Source organism: Brachycentrus maculatus, unplaced genomic scaffold (assembly GCF_059751285.1).
Source record: "Brachycentrus maculatus isolate JH-2025_06_01 unplaced genomic scaffold, ASM5975128v1 h1tg000194l, whole genome shotgun sequence".
Taxonomy (NCBI): Eukaryota; Metazoa; Arthropoda; class Insecta; order Trichoptera; family Brachycentridae; genus Brachycentrus; species Brachycentrus maculatus.
The window spans coordinates 556,796-576,943 of record NW_028280945.1 but is presented as its reverse complement, the minus strand read 5'-3'; the positions used below and the strand labels follow the sequence as shown (position 1 = coordinate 576,943).

Below are 20,148 nucleotides of genomic sequence, written 5' to 3'. Positions count from 1 at the left end.
AGCAAAAGCGGAATATTTTTAACTATTTACCCGCTACAGGGCAGAAAGTGTTGTTTTACCATTTTGAAGAAAATATTTTATTTAATTTTTGTTTTTAAATATACTAAATATTTTTCAAATGGAGAAAGGTTTTAGGTAAAACCTTTTTAGGTAAAACCTGAAGGTTTTACCTAAAAAGATCTGTTGCACAGTAAAAAGTTCAATAGGTGGCTTGATATTTATTTTTAATACATTTTATTATTTTTCAAACTTTAGAAACGATCTCCTGAAAAATCAAGTTTTTTGATATTTGACGTTGTTGAAAGAAGTGAGCGATATGTATCCATTTTAATACTTTCAGTTTAGTTAATAAATACAACTAAATATCCTTACACATTTCGCAAAATGATATAGAGTGCATACTACTCTATGAATAGTAAGTAGTATTTAAAAAGATAAAATTTTATTTTTGAAAGAAAATAACATTATTAATTTATAAGTTTTAATGAATGGCAGTGCATATTATTTGAAAGACAATTGCGAATTATTGAAAAATGTATTTTGGCATCTTCATATTAGAATAACAAAGTTTTTTTTTGTAAAATGTCATGGGTTAAACAGAAAAATAGTCTGGTTTTAGTACTTAAATATGACCACAGATGACAGTACAAGTGGCATTATAGAAATAAATGTTACCAAGCTTTGGTTATAAGTGAACGTGTAGTTAACCAGGCAATAGAAATGGATCTTTCTCGAAAGTTATCTAGAGGCAGGCCAAGGAATTCATGGATGAAGCAGGAAGATAACATGATTCGAAGGCATGGCCTAGGTGACGTTATCCAGGACAGAAGGACATATAACCTGAGGACGAGGAGAGCTGACCCCAGCAGACTACAAGGACAATAAGCTGGGATGTTGCCAGAAAGAAGAAGGCTTTAGTTATAAGCGCAGCAGTTCATGTACACCCATACTCCTCAGAGGAAAGGTTCGTTTGGACAACCACGTACAGCCATACTCCCAGACAGGTTAAATTGCTTTATGTCAATTTGTTTTATTAAGTTAAGGCATACATTATATATCCCCAAGCATTCTCTTATTAGCAGTGTAAAAATTACACAAGCTAGTACAACTTAATTTTTCTACAACAAACTTCTTCATGTATATGAGAGTACACTGAAAGCTACCACCACATTTCGGGTCTAGTATTGAAACTCTTGGCTTCCATTTGAACCCAAATATGAAATGAGAGTCCAATGAAATTGTGATATAAATAGCTCCTCAATGAAAAACATGCCAGCCTTGGTTAACAAATATTTAAACATACTAAAAATATTATAAAAATATGAAGCATTCAATATAAAATGAATTTTTAATTAAGATTTCACATTTTTATTTCATTTTTATATAAAGCTGCAAATATTGAGGTCTTTTATTTGTTTGTTTTACTTAAAATAAATATTTTTTCGATTACACACTTTAAACCAGTTAGTTCTTTGAGTAACGACAGTAAATATATTTTTCTAACATTAATTTTACATAAATCTATTGATAAAATAGGAAATTATATAACATTAACTGTCTTTTAGGTATTATTTCCATATGTTACATACATTTTATGCATTCACGTATCGTAATAAACTTATTTACATTAAAATTATACTAAATCTTTACAAAAATATACATTTGTAATGAAATATGCGTATTTTTAAACCAAACGGCAAGACAGAATTATTTGTGTTTATTATTTTCATCTATGATTACATATAAAAACTAATTATTTAAAAATAAATATGTTACCTTGCATGAAAATGTTTGTTTCGGAGTAATTACATATTATATTAAAGATGTCATCTTCAAAGCTTACTTGGATAATTTATTATAACACAAAAGTTACATAATACGAGTTTCAAGTACATGCATATAAAAATATCAGAAAAGGTACATATAAGAAATACTATAAAATATATAATATCAAAATATTTTTGCGATAACTGTTGTAATAAATGTATTCTTAAATCTACCTTAAAAATGTGATTCTTTAGAAAAAATCATTGGTCAAGGTATGCTTCCTTTAAGGACTTAAATTATTTATAGATTACAACAATACTTAGGATAAAAATTTGGTTGAATTATAATACCATTTTCTACGCTAAATAATTGTCATGGTGTTATCATATTGAGTCCAAAACTCCTCCTGTAAGCTTTGTTGCATATTCACTTAGGACCTGAAAAAACATTGAAAAATAATTAGAAAAATTATGATAAAATAGCTCTAAATCACTGATGTGGGCAGTAGGGGATACCAACTATTTAAGTAGCTAACATCCACACCACTTTGTGAGAATAGAACGCCACACCAATCTGTCTTTGTACATAATCTTCACCTCTTCTATATTCATGCATCTCCCCATACATGCCTGCTGATTATTCCGACTCTTGACCAGACCACTTTCAAGTATTTGAAACAAATGATTGGATAGTAATTGCATTACACTACACACTCTCATAATACTACATGACCAACACCAAGGTAGACAACTCCAAAGAGATGGATTGACAGCTGGGAATGGACATCGCAGGAGGCTTATTCCTCCTAAAAACAGGCCACAAGGCCTACACCAAGAAGAAGAGGAAGAAGGAGGATACTAACTGTCAATGGACACATCAACCTAGCTAGAGAGCTATTCTTCATTCTTCAAACCCTTATCCCTACCCCAATAGTGCATAGGGCACTGCATCATACAAATGCAGTGTTATCTTATTTGTTAACACACGAAGGAAAGGTGATCAGTCCTCCGCTTCAGGTACTAGTCCAGGGTAATATGAAATAAATATAGGAGTGAAAAAATCACCTCTATTTATTTGACCCCCCCCCCCCAGGGATTCGAACACGGGACCTCCAAAACGGTAGCTGAGCATGCTGACCATTATACTACAGTAGCGGAGTGCTATTATAGGAGTGAAATAATACCCACCTTATAAATAAATATATATTGATCTTTAGTCTGGACGCTGTTGGCCCGATCTCTTCTGATTCTATACACAGTCTTTGGTACATCGACAGTTCTGACCATCTCAAAGTCTCTAATCCCGATATCACAAGCGATCACGGCCCCCGTCCTGCCAGTCCCGGGACTGCAGTGGACCACTAGAGGGCCCCCTCGCTTCGGGCTATCATTATAACTCAACGTCCCATTCGAGGCATTTCCATTTTTGGACTTTTCACCTCTCTGGACGTTGTAAATATTAATTTCGCTGTCGTCGTTTGAGACACTTTCATCCGGGTCTATAGACACCTGGGTATGATTAGGACCTTGCCCGTTGTGAGTGACCAGGGAATCATGACCATCTTCATCAAATTCTTTTGCATTTTGAGACGCTTTGAGGTAACTACGGGCTTCGATGAGGAAAGCGATGATGGAATGACTTTCGTCCGGAACTCCTTTAGCGGGCCAGAAGTACCACATGTGTGTGACTTCTCTCCAAGTTCTTGTGACAAGGTTTTTTAGCTGCAACTGCGAAATGATGTATTTGTCACGGATTTCGCGCTTCTTAACCGTTATTTTATAGTCACCGAATATTCTTCTGTTGTCCGATACTTCTGACGGAGGAATGTATTCGAAACACTTTTCCTGCAAAGAAAAATACAGTTCATAAAATAAATAGTTCTATTAAACAATAATACGAATAAAAGTAACACAAATTTCTACATTTGAATGTCATTAAGTAAGGATTAAATCGTTAAGCTTTTAAAAATAAGTCCTCAAACTTGAGAGTTAAATTCAGATATCTAAAATATTTTTCACTTTGCAAATGGTAAAAAATATACAAATAAAATGAAGGCTTCTTACCACACCATTCTCCATAAACTCCGTAAGCATCAAGATGACCCTGGAATTTTGTTCCCAAATCATCCTCCAGAAATCGATGACTGTGGAACCCATGGGAGCTTGACAGGCGATGTAATAATTCTTTAAATTCTTTGGACCCTGAATATAAATAAAGCATAACTTATAAATAAAAACATTGAATAAAATAAAATCACTATGCTTAGTTTTCTATAAGGTATAAAATGAATGATCAGAAAGTTAATATTTCAAATATTGATTACAAAAAATTTATTTAACATTTTACTTCTTCTTATAATGTTCTTCACTGTTCTTTCCCACCTACCTTACTCACCTGATCTCACTCTTTCTGACTTATTCTTGTTCCCCAAACAGGCCTCGTATAATCATAATGTGGCAAAGATTTTTGTATATTTTTATCTTGCTTTACATAAAAATATTTACCCGAACGTAATTGGCGTTGACGTAATCCGAAGAATCATCTCCCGGCATAAGTTTCAGGGTGACCCTGGTCTCTGGAAGAGGGATGACATTGGAAAAGCGGTTCTTGGACTCGCAGCCGGGGGGGATCTCATCGGCTCTGACGGTGATGACCGGAATTTCGTTGAACTCGCTGACAATGGACTCCTGGTCCAACGAGAAATTGGCCAATGCTGCAAACTGCATCGGATGTGACGTAGCTCCCTAAAAGAAAGTAGTAAAATGAAAATTTACTCATTTTTTTAGTGTGTCCAAATACTTGTTTAAAAATCTGTGTCTCCACTTAGGAAATATTTTACATTTACTCAATCTTGGAACGTCATGATATTGTTTATATATGTATGCCTTCCAAAATTTGAGTAGTATGGTTGTCAATCATGGGCAGAATGGTGAATGTTACGCGCTATGACAGGTCGTAAGGCCTGTAAATACCCATAATTCAACCCAATTCTTTGTCATCTATGTCAGAGATGTCAAAAATTTAAAATTAACATTAAATTTACAATCAATTGAAAAACTTGTCTACCAGATTTATGTGCAAGGAGACAAATGCAGATATTACTTTTTTCTGTGACTGTCTCAAAAAAGAGTAGAGTCCGCATATTAGATGTTTGTATTTTTTAACTGTATTTTCAACCCTTCTCGATTTTTAGAATACCCGAAATTCTATTATAAAAATACTAATAAAAATATATTTAAAAAAACATCAAAGGAACTACTTCCAAACCGGTAATAGTGAAATACAGTTTTTAAGTCATATAATACAAATAAATGAATAAAAAGTGAAACAATGAATATTAGGAGAGTGTGACAGTATTTTTATGTATTGAAAAGAATGCTGTCAATATGTGTGTTGACTTCGAAATTCATATCTGCTTAATCTGAGGAAATTTCACGCCAATAGGGTCATAAGGAGGACAAAATTACATATATAAATACAAAATTTCGAGATTACAGTATGAATGACGCAGTCTCTCACCGATTCATCGTAGGCTGGGTTTCCATAGGAGCGTTTGGAGGGACGTCGTGCCTTGCGTCTGGTGGAGCCATTCACCGACACATTGTCCAGACTATAGGAGTCCAGGGAAACCGGAGTACATCGCTGACCATATCCTCCACCGCTTCTGCGACCCCGTGCTACTACCTGTAATCACAGAAACAATTCAATTCCTTTCCCCTATTCATTAACCCTAAACTCCTTATCTGTACCCCATCAAATATGTTCCACTCCTATAATATTATTACGGGGCTCGGGTAAAGGTAATAATAACTCGTAATTAAGATGCAATCGGTTTATTCAACAGGTCGCTATAACAGTACAAGGACAAGTGTGTGCAGTCTCCCCTGCATCAATCTCATAAGGGTATAACGTAAACATTCCCCGTGTACACCCCTGCTGCCCTGCCCCTAGCGGGCGCTTGGGGTCATAGTTCAAGTTGTTAGAATTATTGCGCCGTAACAATATAATAGATATATCCAATATTAGATCATGTTAATCATGTCCTTCATGCATTTAGATCAAGTTAACATATCAGTTTCAGTGAAGCTTGTTGACCCTAGACCACTGGACTTGCTTAAATATACCTTAAAACATTGTTTGCAGCAAACGCTTAAAAACGTCATTTACATACCGTTGGTAGAGAATGGTAGACGATTATATAAGCGTCATATAATGCGTATGCTTTGTATTTGCTTACTTTTGGTAGAGCGCGAGATGCCAAAAAACATTGTACAGATCGAAATAGGGTTTGCGGTTACTTGTGCTCAGTATACCCTAATTAGTATACTAATTTTGGTTGGAGTGATGAAAAAACCGCAAAACAACAATGTGTCAATATGGGACTATTGTAAAATATATGACAATAAAATATCTCACATTTTACCAAAAAATTTACATTTTCAAAATAAGGGCAACACAATTTTGAGAATTTTATATAAAATACAAACATCAAATATCGGTAAAAAATTAAAATACATGCTAGTTATCACTACATTCTTTTCATGTGTTTCTTCGTGACCCCCACAAATTGGATCTCTTACAAATGTCCCATAATCTAGGGTTATAAAACTGTAATTTGAGGCGGACAGTATTTGATGGCATCAAAATAATGATAACATAAAAGAACTGATAATATTTTTGTATTATAGTGACACCTATCTGCTATATAGCAAAGCAAATATGACAAATTAGATGTTTTGGATGTATTTTTTTGTATTTGAAGTTAAAGGTAACAGACAGGCACAAAAATGTGCTAACCTTGCAACATAAAGTTTCTGAAATGCACAAATATGTACACACAGCTGTAAAAAGAGGTTTCTGAAATGTATAAGTGTGAGCACATCGTAACCAATATGTTAATCTGGGGGAGAATAGAGTTCCCTAGATTACGGGACATTCCGTATAATTTACAATAAACGTTCAATCTATGGAGAGCACCGAGGCAACACACAATAAGAATGTAGCGACAAATAGCATGTATCTTAGTTTTTTACTTATATTTTATGTTCGTATTTTATATAAAGTTCTCAAAAAAACATTTTGCACATATTTTCTTAGTAAGTCTTTTTAGTAAACGTTTTTGGTAAAATGTGAGTTTTTCTTATGGTACATTTCACAATTGTCCTATATTAAGGTATATTGAGAAAAGTCCATGGTTTGAGGTCAATAAACAAGAAGAAATCTAATTAGAATTAGAACCTTATGGAGCCATATTGCGTAAACCAATTATATTCAAATTTCACAAGATCTGTGAGGTCTCTTGCAAAACATGTGTGTGACATTATTCTTAAATCAACAACTGAAATACTAATCCTTTTCCCTTGCTAATCATACCCAGTGCTGTAAGGTGACGCTGAGAAATGTGAAATAGGCGCTTGTAAGAATGCTGAATGGACTGCTTATCTGAATGTGCTGGCCTCACAGTATATCACACCAATGTAATTGCTTTGGTCGGGTCTTGTAAAGTTTAACCTCTCCAATGCGAATACGACACTACCTCAAAATATTGGGAAGACAATTTTCAGTATATATATTAGATGTGACTAATGGGTAACAGTTACATTTTAGGTTACCCAAGTGGGATAGTGTTCATAACTTATTCTCCATTTATATTTCTTTCCAGTTTAAGTTTTTTATATTATTTTTATCACAACCATGATACACGATTTACCCACAATGAAGGATTGATGGTCCCAAGAATTAACATTAAAAATGGGAGTAGAACACTTCAATATATAGTTCCAAACATTTTTATTTGTTGCCGAAGTAGGTAAAAGGTCAAAATAAAATAAAGAAGACAAAATAAAGAAATGGGTAAATGATTAAGAAATAATACTTTGAAAATTAAAGTAAAATAATTTTTATTTTTTATTTTGTTTATTTTTTATTTTTGTGTATTAGATAAAAACAATAAAAAAAAACATATGTAAAAAGAACTCCACCGACAAGACACTCAAAATGGCTAAGTGGATCTCTACAAAAAAATATATTGATTGTGTTAATGAATTTTTAAATGAATATATATTTGTATTTTATTTTAAATAAATAAAAAATAAAATAAAATGTCTAATTGTCAAATATATTAGGAGCCAAAAATACACTTTACGCAACCAAATTCATGAACTGATTGATGTGATTAGCTTCAAATGATAGAATCCAGAAAGCAAATTAGTATTGTGTCGGGTTGTGGTCCCGTGGTTAGTGTCGCGGACTCTTAAGTCAGAGTTTCTCGGTTTGAACCCACTCTACCACAATTTGATACCTATTCTAAAAATGAGCCGCTTAGGCTCACAGAAACAGTATGAAATTTATATATTTCTCTTTTTTAATAAAAAAATAATAGTATTGACTGCTTATAAAGAAGTCATTATCTAATAAGATCGCAAATGTCTAATGAGTATACAATTGCTGCTATTGCTACTATTCTATTACTCTCACATTGTACCTACTATCCTCTCTCTATTATCTCTGTGATAAAGCAGTCATGTCTTTTATGCTAAGCTCCTTCACTTTAGTCGATAGTAATCTAATAAAACAACAGCTATTTAGTTTTTTCGACATTCATTTCATTTGGCCAGTGATCAGTTTTTTTCTTAATCGTCATACTGATGGAAAGCTAGACAAACTTCTATAAGTATCAATTTAATAACGATAATTTTATAACAATCTGTACCATATCAAACATTCATTCCTTTTTCCAAGAATCTGGAAAGCACGACTGACTACCCTGCTTTTATATAATCAACGATCACAAGAAAACATATTTCTAAAGCAAACCTTTATTTTTCAAGTGATTTCACAACAAAATAACATTGTGGTCTTGATTTTTTAATACTTTTTCTTCAAGTGGAATCATGGTTAGCAAAAGGTTAAAAAGCCCAAGCACTGAATATTCCCCTGATATTATTATCAATCCACATACATATATAAACTACACAAAGGGCTTATTGTTTATATTACTAGGAAATGTGAGAATTACTCATTACTATTTGGGAGTGGCTATACCTAAAACTTTCTAGCAATTTAGCATATTACTTCTACTGCCAATTCATATTCAATCCCTAAGTGAAGCGTAAGTCCTAAAACTGTCTACCACATGCCTTGTAAAAGAGGCAAGCTTGACTAAGGCTCTCAGAAAACATACAAAGCACATGGCCTAGCTAACTAAATCACCTTTTCTTGACGATAGTTATAACCATTAGCATATTATCTGTGTGAAAGTTACACAAAAAAACCCCGAGTGCTCCAATCATTTCTGCTTTTCTCCTTTTCCTCTTCTTTAGTATCTACTTTTCACCCTATATTTTCTTTCCCATATAACACACATTTATTTCACCCTGAGCGCCATCATTTAAATCTTCTACATCTCTTCTTCTCAAATATTTCACTTGTATATCTATAAATCTGGACCGCAGGCTGATCACCCTGCCTTCATGATATGACGATCGAGTTGACACTGTATCAAATTGATGTGGTGCCCTATGCACCACATAGGTTCAAGTAAGAGCATGAAGGAATTTAAGAATTTAGATATTAATCAAAATCAATCGCTATGAATCAAGATATTATAATTTTATATAGTAGATATATCTTGCAGAATTCAATTTCTTTCAAATATAATTAGAATTTTGCAGAAAAATATTATCAAATCAGGACACAATACCTGAAGAAAATATTTGGAAATGTCAGTTGAATATTGCCTAATATTCCTATTGGCCTGATGCAGTGTTATCTTAGCAATAAATTACACAGTGGCGAGCCTTATACTTCCGAAGCTAATCTAATATGAGTAAATAAAAAGAAAATTAAATTAAATGAAAAAATTAAATATTTAATTGATTTCTAGCGTATTATTCTGTTTAAGAAAGTGAAATCATGAAATGAAAATATACAACAACAAAAAACTGGGATTTTTTCCCATTACACCACCATAGCTGACTAAACACAAGAATGATTTAATGAACAAAGTTATTACTTTAACATAAACAAAGCCAAGTGTTTGTTGTTTAAATGTTTATATTTCAGTTGATCCAGAATTTTTTTCTTGTCGGAATTTCATATAAATATTATATCATTTGGAACACTAGTTCCCAAACTTTTCTGCTTTCATACCGTAGAATGGGGCTACTTGAACTTTGATGTGTTACTTGAGCCCAGTACAAAAAAAATATTTAGATCGTGGTATTGATCGAAGTATCCTGACAATAAGTGTCACCCGTCAGGGGAACAATGAATCGTGTCGATACATTCATTATTGTAGATCAAATACGGATAATTTTTTTTTGTACTGGACTCAAGTAGCACATCAAAGTTCAAGTAGCCCCGTTCTACGGTATCCTCTTGGAACTTGTAATTTAAAAAACAAGAGATTTGTGAATAACGATTTGGACACGCTCAAAGTATTTTGAATAAAATAACCGGTCAAATTATAAGTTTAATAAAAATTGAAAATCATGTTTTTAAGTGTTTCCTAGTATGTAAAATAATTCACGAAAAAACCTTACATACATTTTGTGAAGGTTTTTGCTAAATAAAAACTTACTCAACTCAATCATAGATAGTGCTGAGAACTCGCATATGATAGAAGGTGTCAATTAAACGATATATGCAACTTTTCAAAATCATGTAGTATGGTGGTTAATTGTCGTTAGAATGGTGAATGATATACGTGTATAAAGTGATCATTTAAACTGACCTATGACAGGTTGTAAGCCCTGTCAATACCTAAACATCAATATTTTTCTTCATCTATGTTGAGATGTCAATATAAATGAAGAGCTAACTGATTCTTTAATGAAAATATGCAAATATGCCCTATGTGGATTTTTCTATTTCTAATCAAATTCTAACTAACTAACTAACTAACCATCACGCCGCTTCCCCGCAGGGGTAGGCAGAGTGAATCGAACGCCACACCACTCTGTCCTTGCAAACATTCTTTGCTTCTTCTACATTCATGCATCTCCTCATACATACCCGACGATTATTACGACTCCTGACCCGGCCGCTTTCGAGTATTTGACATACCTGATTGTGCCAAGTTTTCCTCGGTCGTCCTCTGCTTCTTTTTCCAACTACATTCGCCTCATAAATTTGTTTAACCGTTCTTTCTTCACTCATACGCTCCACATGTCCAAACCATCTCAACACACCTTTCTTAATTTTATCGATAATGCTTATCTCAGCCTTACATTCTTTCCTTATTCCATCATTCGAACATCTATCAAACATCGTTTTGCCACACATTCGTCTGAGGGATCGCATTTCGACTGCATTCAGTCTGCTTTCATCCTTCTTTTGCCAACTCCATGCTTCGCATCCATTCATAAGGGTTGGAACCAGAACTCCATTGTGTACTGCCAGTTTAGCTTCCACTGATAGATTTTTATTTGCTCAAACTGATTTTAGTGCACCATTCACTCTGTTCCCAGCATTCACTCTCCTTTCTATGTCTTTATCAATCTTTCCATCCCTAGAAAACATACTACCCAAATATATGAAATCATCTACCTGTTCCAAAATCTCCCCATTTACCAATATTTCACACTCAGATCTACATTCATCTCTTTCAAAAATCATGATTTTGGTAACCATAAATAAATATTTAAAAAAAATTAAAATTACGTGACAACATCCTACACTTTTAAAAACACTGATTTAGGATAAGGAGAAACATTAGTTACACAAGGCCAAAGTAATAGACATGTGTATATTAGACTGACCATATTTTGGAAGTCGAGAAGGGACAAAGTTTTCTACCTTTCAGAGCAATCAAAGAAAACTGAAATAATGGAGCATAGTATTTAGCATTTCGATTCAATTAATTTAATGAAAATAATTTAGTCATCAGGAACTGGTTTCATGCCAGTGAGTGAGTTTATGGGAACTAAAACAAATAGATAACCTGCTGAATAATATTTGAAAAAGGAGAAGTGATATTAATTGGTGATATCAACATTAATTTGCTGGACTCTAAAGATACATATGAAAATGTGATGGCATCACATGGTATGACAAGGTGCATAAATGATACAACTAGGGAAGCTGTAATACAACAGTTCACGACTAGCTTGTGTTTGGACCATATTTATGTGCGTGATAGGGAGTGCGTACTACTACAAGCTTGTGTTCTGGAGTGCGCTATTGCTGACCACTATATGACTGCCGTCTCCATCGTCCCGTTCGAACAAAGGCAAAATAAAGGAATGGGTGAATGATCAAGAGTTAATTTTATGAAAATTGTAAAATGATTCTATTCTTAATTTTTCACTCTATTTTGTGTGTACATCTTGTGTTATTTTGTGTAAAATCGTTTAAAACAATAAAAAATGTTACAATTTAAATGTAACTTTGTTTTAAAATCACCATAAATATTTTATTATAACTTAATTATAATGTCTACAGGTTTCGAAGCTAACGGCTTCTTTATCAAGACTGATTTCTTGATAAAGAAGCGGTTAGCTTCGAAACCGGTAGACATTATAATTAAGTTATAATAAAATATTTATAGTGATTTTAAAACAATGTTACATTTTAATTATAAAATGGAAAATCACAAAGTTAGTGCTTCAAATATAAATTATATGATAAAAAATGTATTCAAAAAGAACTCCACAAGGCTTGGTAGGTCTCTGCAATAAATTGTTTTTAATATGTTTAAAATTGTGATTTAAATAAATGTAAAACTTAAAACTATTTAACTTTTTTTCATGTTTAATCTTTTTAATACAATATAACTGACTGAAGATCAGTATTTATGTACAGAAATGGCATTGAAGCATTAAAAAAATTACTTAAAAAAATAAAACTATTCAACTCTATTACACAATACATAACTCACTACTATTCACACCCAATGGTGAAAAGGGCACTACGTAGTATTGATATAGTGTTATCTTAATCGTTAATCACATGAAGGCACAGTGATCAGTCTAAGCATTTGTTACCAGTCCAGACAGATTTAAATTAAGAGTGAAAAATCACTAATTATTATTATGACACCCTAGGAATTAAACCCATAACCTCCACCACGGTAACTAAACATGCTAACCACTGCACTACAGAGGAGGACAGAATAACGAGATAATAATATCAATAAATATGTATTCTCAATCAAATAAAGTGATCACTTTAGACCTAAAAATGCCCAAAATTCTTTATTTCCTTCTTATAAATATATTCTTCACCTCTTTTGAGATATCTAATATATCATTTTCATTTCGATTTACCAACTTCGTAATATATAAAAGAAGTTTTATTATATTTTTAATAAAAGTTATTATCACAGATAATTGTATAAAAACATTTAGAAACTAAGAAAAGAAGTCCATAGATGTCACTATGTACAAGTTTTGCTAGATTAATCCTCTAAGTCTATTGACTGTTGACTTGCTGGTTTGTAAAACATCAGAATAATGCAGTTTTACATTGATCGTAAAAATCAAATATATCATTCAGTTTATTATTTTATAATCATATTTTTTTATTTTAATAAGAGCTTTATAACATAAGTGTATAAAAACAAATGAAATATATATATATATATAAGAAAACTTGATAAATAACAAAACATGAAAATTTACTATCCCACATGATTCGGGACGTTTGGTCACACAACTGTATAGGGATGGTCAGGTTGTAAAGTTTAAATTAATTTAAATGAAGAATGCAGAGAAAATATATAAGTAAAAACCATATTCAATAATTTTTTTTTAGAAAAAAGCAACTGCTAAATATGTTTTATCCACCTAGGTAGTGTAATGGTCAGCAAGCTTGCCTACCATACTGGAGGTCCCAGGATCGATTCCCAGGGTAGGGTCAAATAAATATTATTTTATTTTCACTCTGATATTTATTCAATATTACCCTGGACCGGTACCTGAAGCGGAGGGTTGATCGCCTTTCCTTCATGTGTTAATGATCAAGATAACACTGCGTTTGTATGATGCAGTGCCCTATGCACCATCAGGTGTGGAGTTTGAAGAAGATAAAGGAATTTAAAAACTTATTGTCCTCAACATGGACATCAGGAGTAGCTTGTCCGACTTACCAGAGATTTTTTTTTTGTTCCACTTGTATTGACGTGCGCTCATAGATAAACAAATGAAGATTTTCGGATAAATATTATTTTTAATATCGATTTCCTGGGAATTCTGAATTCTGTCACGTAACTCCATAGCTGCATAAAGAACACTGGTTTTTGCTTTACCGAAATGGTAACTATAGACTCATTACATATTATGCATCGATTTATGCTTGTGTAGAAATGTATTGTGTAGAAATGGAGTATCTAAAAAGCTGTGCATTACAAATGAATCTGCTGATAGACGTCTCACACTTCAATGAGCTACAACAGCCAAGGATAATGAAATCTTACCAACTCCCAAAAAGTGCACCAAATTTAGCAAACGTTGCTTTGCTATTGCGGATTTGATGGCATGAACTGCTCTTCTATCAGTAGTAAGAAACAAGAGTAAGATTATTTATGATAAGATTATTTTTGGTATAAAAAATGCATGTTTCTTTTCCTAATATATTGATAATTTCTTTTGATAGATTTCTGTTCCTTGTAATTTATTCACAGCGAGACGCCTTTTCACGTAGTATTTTACGAAAATGGCGCTATTGAAATAATTTAAAATCGTTTTTATTATTATTTAATGACGTATAACGGGTTAGAAAAGTTTCCTTGATGATGATGCAAAAAAAGAAAAGTCTAGTAGGTTCTGTTGCAGGTAACTATGAAAGTGAAAAAAGTGTATCTTCTTCTTCAAACCCGTATCCGCACCCCAATGGTCCAAGGGGCACTGCATCATATAAACGCAGTGTTATCTTGATCGTTTACACATGAAGGAAAGGTGATCAGCCCTCCGCTTCAGGTACCAGTCCTGGGTAATATTGAATAAATATTACAGTGAAAAAATCGCTAATATTTTTATTTGACCCTCCTGGGAAAATCAAGCCTGGGACCTTCAGAGCAGTAGCCGAGCGTGCTGACCACTACACTGAGGCTGACAGTTTTATAAGTTTTTTGTTAAAGTTAGGTTGAATCTCTTTCACCCCAACTTTCAACCTGAGATGGACTGAAACAATAGTCATTATGGTGTTTTAGTATAAAAGTCTGTATACCCCCTCTACCAATGCAGTTACTTGAAAACTTTGGTGAGATAAGCATTCAGCAAAAGAGTGAACTTGCAGTGAATTGAATAATTCATATAAAATAAATTATAAAATCTCAATAATAAATAGTTTACGAATTTAAATTAAACTAACATTTAATTAATCTAAAAAGTGTGTGAATATTTATATTTATGTTATGTAAGCATAAATTGTTTATATTAATTTTGTATAACTAAGATTTTAAATCTCAGCATATTTTTTATTTATTTGTTCAATTTCTCATTTCAGTATTATTCCGGGTTTAGAATAAATATATTTACGCTTACCTTATATAAAATCACTTCGATTATGATTTTCAAAAAGGAGTCGAAACAAATTTATTAAGATTTTTTCATACAGAAATGCAAAAAGGGATGAACAAAAGTTTAAGCATTTATCTAATTATTCAATGAAACTTAATAAAAAAAGGTTTTATTCTCTTTTTACATTGATAATTCTTTTTAGTTATTGAGAAAGCGTGTAATAATAAACATAATATGAATTCATTTTTTAAATTTGGACCAGGGGAACAAAGAATGATAGGAAACATCCAGAGTAAACCATGCCCATGACAAAGGAATTTACTTTTTCAAGGTTCGTAACACATTGAAATATTCTCATAAACAGAACTGTCAATATATGATATAACTTTTGTGGAATTATTATTTATGCATTAAAATTTTATATAATTTTATTGATTGAAATATTTTAAGAATTATTTTTCTACGTCAGAAGTTGGCTATTCCGAGTAAGAAGTCTTTTTGCTTTATAATTTATCATGGTTTGCCTGACTACGCCACGATTTACATCGTTATGTCTTTTTTAATGGTTTTTTCTTCAAATTTATGTTTTTTGCTTTTCTATGTGGTTAACAATGTATTATTAAGGTTAAAAGTGTAAAATATTAACAATAATATTTAATCATAAGATTTTTGTAAAGTTTTACTTTTTTTTTTTTAAAAAAAAGAGAAACATTTGTGTTTTTATTAATTTCATACTATTTCTGTGAGTTCACATTAGTAGAAATAGGTATCAAATTGTGGTAGAGTGGATTCAAACCAAGAAACTCTGACTTAAGAGTCCGCGACACTAACCACGGAACCACAACCCGACACATTTTAAAGCATTAACTTTTGATACTTTCCTTCTTTTACAATTTTACTAATTTTGAAAGCTGTGTCATCAACCTGGCAAATGTATTATTAGCTGCCAAGATGTCATCAAGCATTAACATTTTTGTTCAAATTCAATTGCGTTTTATATACTCTATTTATATTAAAGAATGGGGTATTTCAGTTCGGACTTAATTAATTATTTTAATTTATTCAATTAATTATCGAGTGATTTATCTCTCCATTATATAACTACCACACTTAAGGGTTTTTTGTTTTGGTAATATTCAAATTTTAGTCCTACATATACATCTACATCTTGAAAATATGACTAATAAGTGGCTTACTTTTTCAATTGGGATAGTATTCATTACTTTCTCTCGTTTATATTTCTATCTGATGTCAACTTTTTATATGAGCCTAGAAATACGCAACATGTAACCAAATTTGTGCATCATTTGGCATTATAAGTTTTAAATAAAGTTTAGGGTCCTTTTTAAAAACTCATTAATTGATTAGGTTTTGTAATTCATTCACTCATCTTTATTTTCATGTATCCTGATCTTGTTCCCTGTGGACCCTGTGGTTCCCTGAATCGAGAAAGATGAAGAGAATTCTACATGCAATGTTTTTTACAAAATACGACAGTTAACTTAGATAAATATTTAAAGTTTTAATAAAATATTATGCTAGGTTAATTGTAGTATTATGTAATAAATGGCAAGAGGATATTCAACTGAATATCGTCATGGATGCAACATGCAATGGACAAATATGCACATAATGTTTTCAGTGTAATGGGCATACATATTGTTATTTGAAATATTATGCTCCTTACATTGAAGATATTTCGTTGCAATTCATCACCGGAGACAGGGCCTTCTACCGTTTCAAGAACAAGCGTACTGCAAGCCTAATTATCTCTTCTTACGAGTTTTGTAAGTAATTATTTTGATAAATTAAGATTAGATTTATGTTAAAAACATTCGATCCACAATCATACCTGCCCAACAGTGAGTTTTCATTCTAAAAAGTGATTTATTTCTATGGCAATGTATTCTGTTCTTATTAATTTATTTTTACTCTTAAAAATAAAGTGTCTAAAACTAAATATGTGATTGTAAAGATATTGTCATAATGGGAAAAGATGGACTAGAAATAATGCATCAATATAAATATCCAGGCTGTTGGCTAAATGACTAGTGGAACCATTCCTAAACAATCTAAATAAGGATTAAAATAGTGAAAAATTGTTTGTTCAAATTGTGTGACCTCTTTAGAAATTAAAATTAAAACCTCAAGTTACGCATGAGAATTGTAGGATGATACATATTTTCAGTGCTTCATTGTATCCTTGTAACGTGAACTCTCATTTTAGCGACCGCAAATAAGATTGAAGCATTTAAAATATGATGCTTTAGAAGATTGCTTAAAATATCATGGGTTGAGAGAGAAATAAATTTCAAGACATGGGAAATGAGAGAAATTATAGACACTTTAATTATTGCCTTAATGAACTAGAAGTAAGTAGCCACTTTACTCCCTTCAAATAATATTTTCTTCCTCACAATGCAGATAGATAAGTGATTTCATAATGCAAATTTAGAATAAAACCTTAGAAGTAATATAAAATTTATATTACTTGGTTTTGATTAATGATGTGCTTTCAACTACTGAATAAAAAATACATTAATATTAAAAATTCTTACCAGCAGTATAATAAGCAGAAGAAGAGCTACAACCCCAATAACGCTGATGGTGATGGCAGCAACAGCTCCCGTGTTGTCATCAGTATCGAACTTCCCCATGCCCTCACTATACGCCGTAGTCGTCTCTGTGGGAGGTGCCTCCATCGGATCACTAACTACTTCAGAATGGTTAGCATCAATAACTTCTATATTAGTCGCCTCCGTCGCAAACTCACTTTGGCTGTCGTTCTTTCCAACACTAGGAATTTCATTGTCGGTGTCAGTAAACTCGGAATCAATCTCCCCGCTCTCGCTATCTGGCATCACTTTATTCCCTTTGTTATCGGAAACATCGGGTCCTCTTATGTCTACATTAACATCGGAAGTATCTTGCCAATCGTCCGGATTATCTGAAGAATTTACTGTTTTATCTTCTTCGTTCGCTGCGACGTTGTATTTAGGTTCTCTGTTTTCGGGAGAAGTTGTCACAAACATTGTAGAGCTCTCCGTATTTGTTGATTTCCCTGTAACTACCAAATTAGTAGTGGTTTGAGAAAATGTTGTAGTCGATATATCGGGGTTTGTTGATCCGTAATATGTAGTCGAAGCCGCTTCGATATCCTGAGAAGTGTTTTTGATTTCTGTTGTGAAATCTGGAGGATTTGAATTTTCAGTTGATACTTTAGATGTTGTCATGTCAGAAGAAATAGTACTAAAGCTAAAGTCATCTAATTCGTCATCAGTTGTCGTCGTTTTGAAGATATTTTGATCCGTCATGAAGCTAGGCAAACCATAACTCAAAGTACTTGTGAGTTCATTCGAATACCTGGTAGTTGTAGATGGATGACCATCAGGATTCATATCGGTATTAGTACTGTTCGATGGTTCGCTGATTGGGATCATTGATCCAAGATTTGCACTATCTGTGGTAGTTAAAGCCTCTTCAGTGGAAGTCACTATGGCATTAGCTTCAACCATTGCATCTTTAGCCGTGGAAGTTGATAATCCAACAGTGGTGCTCAACAACTGAGTTGTATATTCACCGGAATCTTCCGGAGAGAAGGTAAACAATTCCGGTAGAGGAATGTTGCGCATTGTTGTTTTCACATTTGTTTCATCCATAGAAGGCTCGAAAGCATTTTCAGTATTCGAAACACTGTCGAGATTAGCAGATTCAGTTGTAAGGGTGTCCGTGCTATCGTCACTCGAATAATCACCACTGGTAGGGCCGTAATAATCCATGGACATAAAATTGATAGATGTGGAATCCGGGAGAATATCATAAATGGGAGTTGTCACGTCACTAGGCAATTTGGTTATTGATTCATACAGTGAATAACCATGATCGCTATCAGGAACAGCATCCTTTCCGACTTTGGTTTTATTACCAATATTACTTGTCGAGCCATTATTTTCGGGAATAACTACTTTTGTATTAAACTTATTGGAGGCTGATGTCTGGAGAGTGGTTTCATTCATTTTTAATGTTGCAGTTGTGGAGATGGGTGGGTATTTCTCATACGCCGGCTGCGATTCAGACGGCAAGGAATGCACTTCTGAAAACCAATGAAGACAAGATTTTACTACTAAACATGGTAAATAAGTGAACATAATAATGTAATTTTTTTTTATTTGTACCATTGAGTATCAAAACCCTGAAAAAACTTGAGAGTTTAATTTCGAGTGTGTATATTTTAATTTTGTATTTAATATAGATTTTTTTTTTACTTTTGGAATCGATTTTTGACCTTTTACTTGCCAAGAGCGTCTTAGGACGCATAATTTTCTGTGAACGGAGCGCCACTCATACAAAAATTATGTCTTAAGACGCGCCGTTTTAAATGGGCTTTTAGTAAAGAAAATCAATTATTTAAAATGTACAAATATATTGAACGCATAGTGACATCTATTGAGAATATCTTTGCATACATAGAATTGAAACAGAATTTGTTTTTACCACTTTAAACGTAAATTAAAGATAGCTTTGTCATCCGAACAACTAATGGCGCTCAGGGTTGTCCAATAATCCCCGAGTTGCCGTCACTGCCGAATCTGATGACAGTGATTTTAGTGTCGATTCTGATGATTTATAATTTTTAATTTTTTAAAATCAAAGTGTGTGTGTCTGTATACTTTTAATATTAAACTAACATAAACAATTACTTTTGACATATAATTTAGTTTTCATATTTTCTATGACAAATTTTGTGATAACCCTGCACCATGAACAATTAATTTTATGATTATGGATAAATGACTGAAGGACTGGCGCGCTCTTCATTTATTTGGCAAGTTTTATAAATAAACGTTAAAACACTACATAATAACAATATGTTTAGAAAGTTTATTTTTGTCGTCAAATTCGCGGCGTGCTGGGTACCGCC

At 32.7% G+C, this 20,148-nt stretch overlaps 1 protein-coding gene across 3 annotated transcripts in view; it reads right to left on the bottom strand.

Annotated features, from left to right (window-relative positions):
• Positions 1-568: 568 nt before the first annotated feature.
• Positions 569-20,148, bottom strand: part of LOC148307705 (uncharacterized) — a 91,206-nt gene continuing 71,626 nt past the window's right edge. For all 3 annotated transcript variants that reach the window (XM_088262948.1, XM_088262950.1, XM_088262949.1), the window contains 6 exons: positions 17,786-19,320; positions 5,287-5,451; positions 4,272-4,511; positions 3,831-3,968; positions 2,955-3,611; positions 569-2,204 (listed from right to left, as the gene is read on the bottom strand). In XM_088262948.1, the coding sequence (XP_088119074.1) occupies positions 2,151-2,204; positions 2,955-3,611; positions 3,831-3,968; positions 4,272-4,511; positions 5,287-5,451; positions 17,786-19,320 (2,789 nt within the window). In that variant the 3' untranslated portion in view covers positions 569-2,150. The remainder of the gene's footprint in view (positions 2,205-2,954; positions 3,612-3,830; positions 3,969-4,271; positions 4,512-5,286; positions 5,452-17,785; positions 19,321-20,148) is intronic.